General features: G+C 38.0%; 1 protein-coding gene across 3 annotated transcripts in view; it reads right to left on the bottom strand.

The window, feature by feature from the left end:
- SCML2 (Scm polycomb group protein like 2) overlaps positions 1 to 13,539 on the bottom strand; it is an 82,210-nt gene that overhangs the window by 16,122 nt on the left and 52,549 nt on the right. For all 3 annotated transcript variants that reach the window (XM_037512643.2, XM_037512644.2, XM_037512645.2), the window contains 2 exons: positions 4,449 to 4,633; positions 359 to 482 (listed from right to left, as the gene is read on the bottom strand). In XM_037512643.2, the coding sequence (XP_037368540.1) occupies positions 359 to 482; positions 4,449 to 4,633 (309 nt within the window). The remainder of the gene's footprint in view (positions 1 to 358; positions 483 to 4,448; positions 4,634 to 13,539) is intronic.

The following is a 13,539-nucleotide window of genomic DNA, read 5'->3' as shown; positions in this document are numbered from 1 at the left end:
ATTTAAAAGATTGGGGGTAGGGGGCTTTAAAAATACTGTAAGTCAAAAGACAGCTTATGAAATAAGATAAAGGGAAATAAGAATAGAAGTGACAATGATGTAGAAATTTTACAGATCTTACTAAGATGGAAAAAATTAAGGATACTGAATCTTCAAGTGAGTTGAATATTTAAGCACACTGTTTTTACTTAATAGCAAATGCACAACTAGCATTTCATAAAACATTAATATGAAACATGCTAAAAGAAATATTTATTATATTTTTCCCTCTTCTTTATTTCCAGGACTTCAAAGACATTAAGAATAACATGGAATGTAAGCTTAGTAATTTTATACTCTTTCAAAAATACCATCTTACCTGTGGACATCACTATTTTAGACATCCCAGAATAGACATTCTTATCATATGAAAAGCCACGTTCTCTGGCTAGTACACTTATAGAAGCTGAAGAGGTGGAACAAAAAGCAGGAAAAAGCCTTTCCTATTAAAAACAAACAAAAAAGAGCAGAAATATATAAATTACCCTTTAAATTCCTAGAAAAGCTGGTCTGAAAATTTCTGGCATCACTGACTCATGATCAGAGCAGAGTTTTTATTTAGAAAGCAGTCATTCATCTGGTAAAGATCAGGTGTATATAACCTGCATTTCTCCATATTACATATCATAACTGTCACAAAATTACAAGTGGCTTTCTAGAATCCAACACAAAATTATGCCTATTGCATGTAAGAACCAAATGACTTCTGGGTATTGTCAAACATCACCAGTGTTTTAGATCAACTCTTGGGGTTTTCTTGGAGTAACCTTTTATGGCTTTCCAATGTCAGAGAAATGGCTCTTGCGCCTAGAAAAGGTAAAAGAAAATATTTAAAAAGCAGGGACAAAGGAGGAAAAATAGGATTAACATTCAGTTTTGCTGGGTTTTTCTTTATGCATTTAAATTGACTGTACAAAAACTTTAGAAACATCATTGCGGATTCATCTCCAAGCAAGGAAAACAAAGGGGAATATAAACAACTGGGACTACATCAAACTGAAAAGCTGCTATACAGTGAAAGAGACAGTAGCCAAAATGAAGACACACTACCGAATGGAAGAAAATATTTGCATACCATCCATCTGACAAGACTGATTAGTCTGAATTGATACTGAAGATCTGCTTATGGGTCCACAGACAGGATTGAGATCTTCATATCCGGTTTGAGAGGCACAGACAGCCCAGGTTCCTAGCTAGGCAGCCTTGTTCCCTGATTGTGGTTGGTCGACCGCAGGAAGCTAAATTAATGTACTCATGTTTTCTAATACCTATTACCTAATAAGACTAAGTTATAATCCTCAATTTATAAAAATTATCTATATTTCTATCATCTATCTATCTATCTATTTATCTATCTATCTATCTATCTATCATCTATCTGGCATCTAATTTGGCTTTTTTAAGGGAACAGAAACTATGTGCCAAGCTAAGCACAAGAATTGATTGCTCTAAAGAATGGAATATAGAGAAACTGAACAAAGGGTAAGACAAAGACAAACTTTGAAACAAACCCTTGAAAGCTGACCATGAATCTGAGGCATCCAGGAGGGGAGAAGGAAGGTTGAAAATGGGTCAGAAAACACAATGGACAATAGTGGAGGACTATGGGAGTGCTTTGGTGGTGGGAGAGCTATAGTGGCCACACCTGAGGGGAGAAATCCTATACTGTGAACAAATCAATGAGGATGTAACATAATGGTACTTCATTTAAAAAAAAAAAAAAAAAAGAATCCTAGTTAAGGAAGGCTATTAAAGTTCTAAAAAATCCTCTTTTCAAAATTGTTAGCATAACTGTTGAATAATTCCATGTCACAGAATTGTGAGGATTAAAAATAGATGTTGGCTCTAATTTTTATTAATTTTTTTTCTAGTTGGGTAAAAAATCAATTAATTAATGACTGTCATTTGGGTTCACAGTATTCTAATAAATCATGTTTTTTTAAGTATTGAATTACAATTGTTGTGTTGGTATATTATGGTTCTTTCAATATTTTACTACTCTAAAATCCAAATCCTTTAAGATTTAACAAGATAACAATAGTATATTTGCATTAATACGACAAAGTGAATAAAGGTAGATTTATTTGGAAAATGTGCTGCTATACCTGTAGTATCCTTCAGGTGGAGAAGTGAGTGTTGACAAAGGAAAGGCTGTATTGCAAAATGAATCCTTCCACTAGCTAGTTCAAAGACTTTCTAAATAACCAAACCGTGAACGTGGCAGTACTGAAACAGGAATGTGGGGAACTGCATGAGAATCTTCATCTTTTTATGATGAAATAATGAAGCTAGAGAAAGAGAACTGAAATGCTACCTTTGAAACAAATAGTTTATACCAAGAAAGTATAGTTATCTGCCCCCTCTCCCACCACCATATAAACATTCAAAAAGGCCTCTTCAGAACTGTGAAACTAGCATTGAAATTATTTGAAAATAATAGAGTTAAAACAAACTATCTGGGATTATATCTTCATCACTATATCAACTAATCACAAAGACTTTCAGCAGCTAGAAAATATGCATTAAAATATGCATTAATGATCTTGATATATTTTAATTTATAAATGGATTTAAAATATTATTTCCCTTTAAATTTCATTAACTCTTCATATTGTTTAATTAATTTATTTTTTTGAGATTTATTTATTTATGCATGCAAGAACTGGGGTACAGGCCAGAGGTGTGAGGGGTGAGAGGATTCACCAGAGACAGAGTGAGGAGCAGAACAGGCAGACTGACTGTTTGAGGGGAGCAGTGGGCGAGTCAGAAGTCTGCTGCACCATGTGGGTAGCTCCCTGGCCAGGGACTGAACTCGTGCTTCAGTGGCTGTGGACAGCTTCATAGGTTGAAGTCTTAACCCCTTGCACCACCACGGAGGCCCTGTTTAATTTAGCTTTAATTGAAAAAATTTCATTTGCTAATGATTTACATTAGCACAGTCTGTTTATTTGATTTTTTCACTTTATGATTTTATATTTGAAATATATTCAGTTTTATCAACTTATGATTTGTATTTTATAAATTCTGAATGCTTTCTGAAATAAAAATACTAGTATTAATAAGTGTTTTAAGATTAGAATGATACTCATTTTGTTCCACACTGCAAACATTAGTTGAATCAAAGCAGAACTGTTATATACACTGACATCAGATGGCTGAACTCAGAAATATTTAAGGTAATACTGTTAAAGGAATTCAGTTCTAATAGATCTAGGAAGATTCCATACCTTTATTTATACGTTGAGTGTATCTCTAGACAGCGTACATTTAAATCTTCTTAAAAATCCATATCTGTCTTCCAACTGGATAGTTTAGTTCACTGATTTTTAAAGTAATTATTAATATATTTGGGTCTGGGTCATTATTTTTTCTATTTATCTTCTGTGTTTTATTCCTGTTTCTCCTTTCTGGTATTTTTTTTTTCCTTGATTACTTGAATAGTCCTTAGAATTTAATTTTAATTTCCCTATTGGCTTTTTAGCTGTACTTTTTGCATTTCTGTTTTTATAACATGTCCTGGGGATTACAACATACAATATATATAAAATTAATACTGTACCACTTTACATAAAATGCTGAAGCCTTCAATGTTACAGATCTTTATTTTCTACCAAGCCGTTATACTATGATGATTTTATGTACTACATCTCTATAAATCCCACAAGACTACATTATAATTATTGTCTTAAATAGTCACATTATTATAAAGAAATTAAGAAGAAAAAACAAAAATGAAAATTTGTCACTTACCCAGATAGACTTCCTTTATCATTTCTTATAGGGCTTGTCTTGCCAGTGAGTGATGAATTCTCTTAGTATGCTTATATCTAAAAATGTCTTTAGTTCACCTTCATTCCTGGGGAGTACTTTTGCCAAATACAGATTTCTGTATAATACTCCTCCTGTATGTAACCCCTCCCCACACCAGATTCTCTCTGCTTCCATTCATTCTCCAGTCTCTTCAAGTAACGGCCTTTTCTATTATTTCCAGGCTTTAAGAGTTCTTTTATTTGGGAGAATCAGTTAGGTAGAACGTGACTCTAGTTTCACTGAATTTATCACACTGATTCCTCCCTTCCCTGTCCTGGATTATTGAGGTATAAATCACGTAAAGTTTATTTCACATAGTTTTTAACACATACTGAGTTTAAAACAAACTGTCTGAACGTTAAGTACATGTACATAAGTACTTTGCATGTGATTTTAAAGAAGATGGATACACATATTCAAAGTTTTGTCAACCCAATAACAGAAATACCAAATCTCAATGGCTATATGCCATAAAGAGACTATAATCTTAACATGTTTCTAAAGGGCCTCACCACACTCTTACTAGTAAATTCCCATATGTTACAATTCATAAGGCACTACAGAGATCAATAATAAAAATTAGTAGGAGATACACTCACCTTTCTTCCTGAGGTTGTACCTTTTTTCCTTGGTATGGGATTTTTAACAGAAGTTCTCTTCTTGGGGATTGATGGTTTAGCCCGACCTGATTTCTTGATCTGCTGTGTTGGTAATATTATAGCAGTTTTCTGTGAAGTCTGCATTGAACGCTGGGTTGGTTTGGCTATATTCTTGGTAATGGAAACTGAGGGGAAAAAACACACAAAAATAAAATTAAAGTAAATTATATAATTAAAGTACTATCTTCCTATGACTCGAAAGAAGTTTAAATCATCCCTAAAAATCCATCCTTAAAAATATGCCCAGAGGTTATTCACTAAAAGTACCATTTAAAATGAGTTTAAGGTATGTAAGATTTCAGATTACTACAGAACAATCAAATTCTCCAGAAAAAATAAAGATATTTATTTATATTGAATTAGTAACTGTAAACATAGCACAGTGAACTTTTCTTTTTTCAGCTTCTCATATTTTTAGTCCTTAGCATAGCATAGAAATCTTTTCTTCAGATAATACTAATTGTGCTATATGTAGGAATCATTTTGCCCATCAATATAGAAAACATAACAAGCAGCTACCAATCCCTCCTACTTCATCTTTCAGAGGCAAGGGGACGTCCCTGCATTTGATTTTTTTAATGGCTAAAGTACATATACATCTAATAAAAAAGCTTCAATATAGAGTTTACATTAATGTTGTCATAAAAGAACTACTATCAGCCAAATTATTGGTATCTACTGGTTACTTGGTAACCAAATACAGTTTTAATATTTCAAATGAAAGTTACCTGCCAAATTATTTTTGTCTTTGTTCATGGTTAAGTAAAAGGATATTTTTTAGTATTCATCCCTTAATAATTTTATTATTTCAAAAATGCATTTTTACATAGTAACAAGTACTAATATCATAAAAAAAATCTTTAGAGGAAGAAATTTATACATCTATACAAAAATCAACTACTTTTATTTTGAGGGCTTCATCTTACATTTGAAGCCCATCTACCACTTTGATTCTACCATCTTCAAATATTATGTGTAAATCTGACCTTTCATAGAGCAGCCTTTTTATCTACCTTCTATCACTTACAAGCCATAAGAGAAAAGGGGAAGCAGAGTCAGGTGTAAACCCCCTAAGTGTATTTCATATACTCCTGTTGCCATGCCACACTACAGCACTGGCTTCTTTAACTGATATTTTTAGACACTGGCCCATTTCTTCTTTCCCCTCCTCCTGACCTGTATCAGAGGAACCACCCATCCCACCCCAGAAGCCTAACTTGCTTTAGAAATTAAATGATTCTAACAGCCAGAGTCTGGCTTTTCTCTGAAATCAGCCTTTTATATACCCGAGTACTGTTACTGTCGCATAAAAGTGACTTTATCTTTCCATAAAGGTCACATAAAAGTGACTTTACCTTTTTAATTGAGGTAACACTGGTTTACACCATTGTTTTGTGTAAAAGAAATACAGAACCTCCCCCTCAGGTTTGTTATTTCCTTATTTTCTTCACCAATGAAAAAATATTTTTAGGTTTTTAGAAAACCTCATATAAGCTAAGGAAAACTCCTGAAGGAAACTACAAGGGGTAATTACTAGAAACCTTGTAGGACAGAGAAATAACCAAGTATTTTCCTATGCTTACCACCAGCAGACAATTGGAAGCCAGAAGTCAGCTGAGGATTTTTATTTTTCTTGGAAGATACAAAGATCAGATGAACATAGGACTGCTACCAACTATTCCTTACATCTATTCCCAACCCTGCTTCTTCTTCTCTAACCCAAGGATACTGGCTCCAGATTAATAAGGTTCAAATTCAGCTTTGTCTCATAAAGGCTATGAGACCTTGAGCAAATTATTTAAAGTCTGCATTGTGGCACAAGGTATATACTCAATTAACATTGGCTGTTACAGCATAACCACCATCACCAGCCCTGTCTCTATTCACACCCTCCCTTCCCAGGTCCTGAGGGTGATCCTTGGTCTCTGTGAAACAACCGATTGACTATTGGGGTAACCTTGATGTCAATGCCTAACAAATGGAAGAAAAAGATGTCCTTCAAAGAAGGAACTCCTACTTATCTACATTCTCTCCTTCCTTTTTATGACCAAACTTCTTGAAAGACCAGCTCATGTTCACTGTCATTATTTTCTCATTTTCAACCCTAGATGCAAAGGTGCTGAAATTATTTGACTTCCAGCACTAAACACTTCTGATGATGTCTCTTTTTAAAAAATTCTTTCCTGGGTTTCACACTATTCTCCCTCCTGGTTTTCCTCTTACCTCTGTCACTTTTCCCATGGTGGCCCCCAGGATTAGCCACTTTCTCCCTACTCCTACATCTCAATTGTGAATGCTTTGGTCCACTCCCATGATTTCTGCTACTGCCCACATGTAATGATTTCTAAATTGAGCTCATGTTTTCTTACTAGGTCAAGCATTCAAGTGCCCACTCACCCCCATAAAGGACTTTCTCAAGTTCCAGAGCTGTTTTCAATAGCCAACTAGTTAATCTAAATAGGCATCTCAAACTCAACAGGTTCAAAAGCAGAATTCATTGTGTTTATCCTATATGTTTTTTTTTTTTTTTTTTTTTGTGGGACCCTCGGAATGAACCGGGGCTGCACAGGCTGCAGGCAGCTTCGCAGCCCAGCGCTCAACCGCTGCGCCACCAGGAGAGGCCCCCTATATGCTTTCTTGATGAATGACATTAACCTTTTTTACCCATTAGAAGCCTGAAATCCTGAAGTCATCTTTGTACTCTTCCTCCCTCTACATGTCTAACAAAGCCTATCCTCGAAGTATTTCCCAGTTGTGTTCTTTGTGCCTGTCAATAACTTGGTTTAAGACCTTGTGACTTACATAAGCTACAACTCTATTCTTTTTTCTTCTCCTATCTCTTCATTTTTTTTCCTATTTGTATAGGAACAGACCTTTATTTTTCTTTATACATTTTTTACATCACTTTTCATTTTTGCACAATGTATGCATTTTCATCTTATAGTCCCCATACAATTCCTATCCCCCTTGTTTTTTTTTTTTTCACCTTTTTTTTTGTCTAGTACAAAATTTTATTTTTTTTAAATAAATTTTATTTTTATATTCCCATACAATTGCAACCCCCCATTCTGACCCTATCCCTCCCCTCCCGCCCCCCACCCCCAAAAAGTGTCTCTGGTTCATAGTTTTTTGTTGATTTTGATTTTCACTTTCTTATCCTCCTTCCTGTAGTGTCTCTAGTTTATAGTTGTTTTGTTTGTTTGTTTGTTTGTTTTTGTTTTTTGTGGGACCCTCACCGGCGGCCAGGGAACGAACCGGCGCTGCAGAGGCTGCAGGCAGCCTCGCAGCCCAGCGCTCAACTGCTGCGCCACCAGAGGAGGCCCCTATAGTTGCTTGTTGATTTTGATTTTTACTGTACTATAATTAGGTTTTTTCCTGGTCCCTTATTTAGGTTTTCTAAATTCCTGCTATGAGTGAGACCATCCGGTATTTTTCTTTTTCTTTCTGGCTTATTTCGCTGAGCATGATCCCTTCCAGCTCCATCCATGTTGCTGCAAATTGCATGAGTTTATCTTTTTATTGCTGAGTAACATTCCATGGTGTATATGTGCCACATCTTCTTGATCCAGTCATCTATTTTTGGGCATTTGGGTTGTTTCCATAGCTTAGCTATTGTAAACAGTGCTGCTATAAACATAGGGATGCAGGTGCCTTTCTGAATTAATGATTCTGTGTCCTTTGGGTAAATACCTAGGAGTGGAATTGTTGGATCATATGGAAGCTCCATCTTTAGCAGACTGAAGAATCTCCACACAGCCTTCGATAGTGGTTGGACCAGTCTGCACTCCCACCAGCAGTGCAGGAGACTTCCTTTTCCTCCACATCCTCGCCAATATTTGTACAAGTCTATCCTCTTAATTGGCATTCCTGGATGCTCTTTCCAATCCATACTCCATAGCATTTAAGTATTATCGTTATAAAATACAAGTTGTTTGTCACTTTTCTACTTAAGAATACCCAATGTCACATTACCCATATGCTAAAATCTGAATTCCTTGGTGTGGTGTCAAAGACCCTCTACATATATCTTTACCGCCTCAACTCTCTTCCCTAGCTGTCATTATGGATTATCAGCCATAATCATCGCTTCAGGTCTTCAAAATTCTGACTCTTACTGTCTTTGTAGAGTTTTATCCAGCAAAGGTCTTCCCTCCCTTGTCAATGGTTAAACTAGCTGGGGATAGAGGGGATCTAATGGAACATGGAGGAGGATTACTAGGGCTTTGGGGGTGGGAATGATGTAAAACCATGTAATTGTAGAGTTTGAACCTTTAATCCCTAAAACAAATACATAGTGTTGTGAACCAACATTGCATCAATAAACTTAATTGGAGAAGCGCAGAACCCTGCTCCCCTCCCCCGCCCACAGAGGCGGCACTCTCCGACCGGCAGAGGGGAGGAAACAACAAACCAAAACGGCCAACAAGAAAAACGGACGCAGTAAGCGGGACTGTGAGTGAAAGGAACTATTGCAGCCACCACACCCCGTGAACGGGAGCTGTGGAGAACCCTGCAGGATTCGCCGCGGCGGTGAGCGAACGGCTCCTGGCGCCATTAGAGAAGAACAAAGACCCCGGGAGACGCGCACACAGCCCGGGCTGCCGGTAAGCTGGCGCGGATAGCGGCGCGCTCGGCGCGCTTGAAAAGCAAGTGCAGACCAGGATCGCGGCTGCAGGTCCCGCGCCTGCGACCTAGGCTTGGAGACGACCTAGGCTTGCAGGGAGGCGCGGAGGTCCTCACTGAGGTGAGGTCCCTCCCTGAGTGAGCAGGAACCAGGCGTCCAGGCACGGGAGCGGTGCAAAAGGCGCCTTCCCGCGCCACTGAAACTGGGCTACAGCCCGCGTCCTGGAACTGAGGGCTTTGGAACTGAGACCCGGGCACGAAATTAGGGGCGTGGGTTCCCCACGACGGTGGGGCACAAGGCAGACACAGCACCCCAAAGCCGTTGAGGTGTACCCTACCATCCCCGCTCTGCTCCCTGTCCCGGCGTGGAAAATCAGCTCCCCAAGGGGCTCTAGGAGAGATCTCTGGCGCACACTAGCGACTTGACCCCAGCACAGGCTCCTGAAGGAGCTAGTCGCCAGCTGGGGAGTTAGCCCACACCGGGCCCCTTCCGAACAAGTAGTCTGAGCCCACAGGGAGAGCGAGCACCCACAGCCAGGGCAGACCAGGCACGCAGAAGAGTGTGCCTGACACCGGACGCGCAGGGAGTGTGTCCCACATCACCATTTTAGAACAGGGACATTTCTTCAGTAAAGACTACCTGCAGAAGGCTTCCTCAGGAGCCAGAGGTGAGCGGGGGAAGTTCGCCCACGCCAGCAACCCCCTCTGGCCTGCAGTCCAAGCCCAGAGGGGGAGCAGGAACCCACCGCCGGGGCAGACCAGGCGCACAGGGGAGTGTGTCCCCACATGGACATTTTAGACAGGGACTTTCTCCAATAAAGACTGCTTGAAACTGACAGATGACTCCAGGAGGAACCAGAGGGGAGAAGAGAAGCCCACCCAAGATGCCGGCCAGTCCCAACAACACAGTGTCCCAACGCATACGGCAAATTAGAAACACAGACAGTAGGGAGGAGAAGAACCACACGCAACCTAGCAACTCTCCAGAGAAAGCACACCAACAAAAAAGAAAACCAGCCCCAGATGGCAACGACAGTAACTTGGAAGAACTTCTGAGCCTTCCAGAAAGAGAATTTAAAATTGCCCATGATTAAAAAACTGACAGAAGTCATAAAGGAAAACAATGATAAGGGAAAAATAATCAACGATCAGAAGAATGAAATTGAGTCCCTAAAGAGGGAAGTAAAAGAAATGCAGGAGATCAAAGAATTAGTGGAAGAACTAAAGAATTCTGGAAAAGCAATGAAAGCAGAATTGATGAAATGGAAGAACGAATAAGTGCTCTTGAAGACACAGAAATAAAAAGAACCAAAACAGAAAAGGAAAGAGAAGTACGAAGGAAAAAGAATGAAGAAAGACTTCGGGAACTATCTGACTCCATGAGGAAAGGAAATATAAGAGTTATAGGAATACCAGAAGGAGAGGAGAGAGAGTAGGAACAGAGAAAATATTCAAAGAGATAATTGAAGAGAACTTCCCAAATGTGAAGAAGGAGCTGAAATTGATATACAAGAAGCAAGAAGAACACCAAACTTCCACGACGAAAGGAAAAATACAGCAAGACACATAATAGTAAAGCTCCCAAGAATCCAGGACAAGAAAAAATAATGAAGCTGGCAAGAGGGAAGAAACAGATAACATTCAAAGGAAAGCCAATCAGGCTGACATCAGACTTCTCCGAAGAAACACTACGGGCAAGGAGAGTGGAGGGACATAGTCAACAGACTCCAAGAAAACAGATGCCAACCAAGAATACTCTATCCCGCAAAGCTCTCCTTCCTCTTTGAAGAAAGAATATGGACCTTCCCAGACAAACAGAAACTCCGGAATTTCATTGCAACTAAACCCCCACTCCAAAAAATACTACAAGGAGTCCTAAAGCCAGAACCTCAGAGGGACGAATAACAATGAAAGAAGGCCAAAAAAAAGTTATTAAAAGAATAAATAAATAAAATCAAAGGAAAGACAAACACAATGGCAAATACAGATGTTAACATATCAATATTAACTCTAAATGTAAATGGACTAAACTCTTCAATAAAAAGACACAGAGTTGCAGCCTGGATTAAGAACAACCCAACCTTTTGCTGTCTCCAGGAACACATTTAGCTACAAAAGATAAAAATAGGCTCAAAGTCAAAGGATGGAAAACAATCCTACAAGCAATGGGCCAAAAAAGAAAGCAGGAACAGCTATACTTATATCAGATAAAACAGATTTCAAACTCAAAAAGATAAAAAGAGACCCCAATGGTCACTACATTATGATCAAGGGGACAATACTTCAAGAAGAAATAACACTCATTAACATATACTCACCAAACGAAGGAGCACCAAAATATATCAGACAACTGTTGTCTCTCTGAAAACAGACATCAGAGAAAACACATACGTAGTGGGAGACTTCAACACACCACTATCAACAATGGATAGATCAACAAGACAAAAATAAGTAAAGAAACCAAAGCTCTAAATAAGGACCTAGAGCAATTGGGCTTAACAGACATCTATAGAACACTAAACCCCAGAAAAACGGAGTACACATTTTTCTCAAGCGCACACGGATCATTCTCCAGGATCGATCACATACTGGGGCACAAGACAAACATCAACAGATACACCAAGATTGAAATCATACCAACATCTTTTCTGACCATGAAGGCATCAAACTAGAACTAAACCATAAAAAGAAGGCAAGGAACTTTCCTACCTCATGGAGATTAAAAAACCACACTACTGGAAGACCACTGGACTAATGAGGAGATCAAAGAGAAATTAAAAAATTTTTTGAATTGAACGACAAGGAGGACACCAATATCCTAAATGTATGGGATGCAGCAAAAGCAGTAATAAGAGGAAAATATATAGCAATAGAAGCTCACATCAAGAACAAGAAAGACTCAAAGAAACAACCTAATCTCGAAGCTCAAAGATCTAGAAAAAGAGCAACAAAAAAACCCCAAAACCAGTAGAAGAAAAGAAATAATAAAAACCAAAGCAGAAATAAATGAAATTGAAACTAAAAAAACAATCCAAAAGATCAATGAAACCAAGAGCTGGTTCTTTGAAAAAATCAATAAAATAGACAAACCCCTAGCCAGGCTCACAAAGGAAAAAAGGGAGAAAGCACAAATAAACAGGATCATCAATGAAAGAGGAGAAATCACAACGGACACAGCAGAAATCAAAAGAATAATCAGTAACTACTATGAACAGTTATATGGAAACAAGTTTAACAATCTAGAGGAGATGGACAAATTCCTACAACTCTACAATCACCCAAAGCTAGATAAAGAAGAAATAGAACACCTAAACAGACCAATTACAATTAGCGAAATTGAAATGGTAATCAAAAACCTCCCCAAAAACAAAAGCCCAGGACCTGATGGATTTACAAATGAATTCTACCAAACATTCAGAGACGAATTAGTGCCTATCCTTCACAAACTCTTCCAAAAAATTGAGAAGGAAGGGACAATACCAAACACGTTCTATGAAGCCAACATTACACTAATACCAAAACCGAACAAGGAAACACACAAAAAAGGAAAACTACAGGCCAATCTCCCTAATGAACACTGATGCAAAAATCCTCAATAAAATTTTAGCTATCAGAATCCAACAATGTATCCATAAGATAATTCACCACGACCAAGTAGGATTCATTCCAGGGGCACAAGGATGGTTTAACATCCGAAAATCAATCAACGTTATCCAACACATCAACAAAAAAGAAATATAAAAACCATATGATAATATCAATAGATGCTGAGAAAGCTTTCGACAAAGTGCAACACCACCCATTCATGATAAAAGCCCTTGAAATTCTTGGGATACAAGGAACATACCTCAACATCATAAAGGCCATCTATGACAAGCCAACAGCCAGTATCATTCTCAATGGTGAAAAGCTGAAAGCAATTCCATTAGATCTGGAACAAGACAAGGATGTCCACTCTCACCACTGTTTTTCAATATAATACTGGAAGTCCTAGCCAGGGCAATAAGACAAGAGAAAGACATCCAAGGAATCCAAATAGGAAAAGAAGAAGTCAAACTATCACTATTTGCAGACGATATGATATTATACATAGAGAACCCCAAAAACTCCACAGAAAAGCTAATTCAACTCATCAATCAGTTCAGTAAAGTGGCAGGATACAAAATCAACACGCAAAAGTCAGTAGCCTTCCTATACACAAACAATAAATCTGAAGAAGAAGAAATCAAAAAAAACCATCCCTTTTGTTATTGAAACAAAAAAAATCAAATATTTGGGAAAAATCTAACAAAAGAGGTAAAGGACCTATACAAAGAAAACTATAAAAACACTGTTAAAAGAATAGAAGAGACACAAGAAATGGAGAGACATCCCCTGCTCGTGGATTGGAAGAATAAACATTATTAAA

This window comes from Talpa occidentalis, unplaced genomic scaffold, assembly GCF_014898055.3.
Source record: "Talpa occidentalis isolate TD23 unplaced genomic scaffold, MPIMG_talOcc4v2.1 talOcc4.15, whole genome shotgun sequence".
NCBI lineage: Eukaryota > Metazoa > Chordata > Mammalia > Eulipotyphla > Talpidae > Talpa > Talpa occidentalis.
This window is presented reverse-complemented; position numbering and strand designations above follow the sequence as displayed.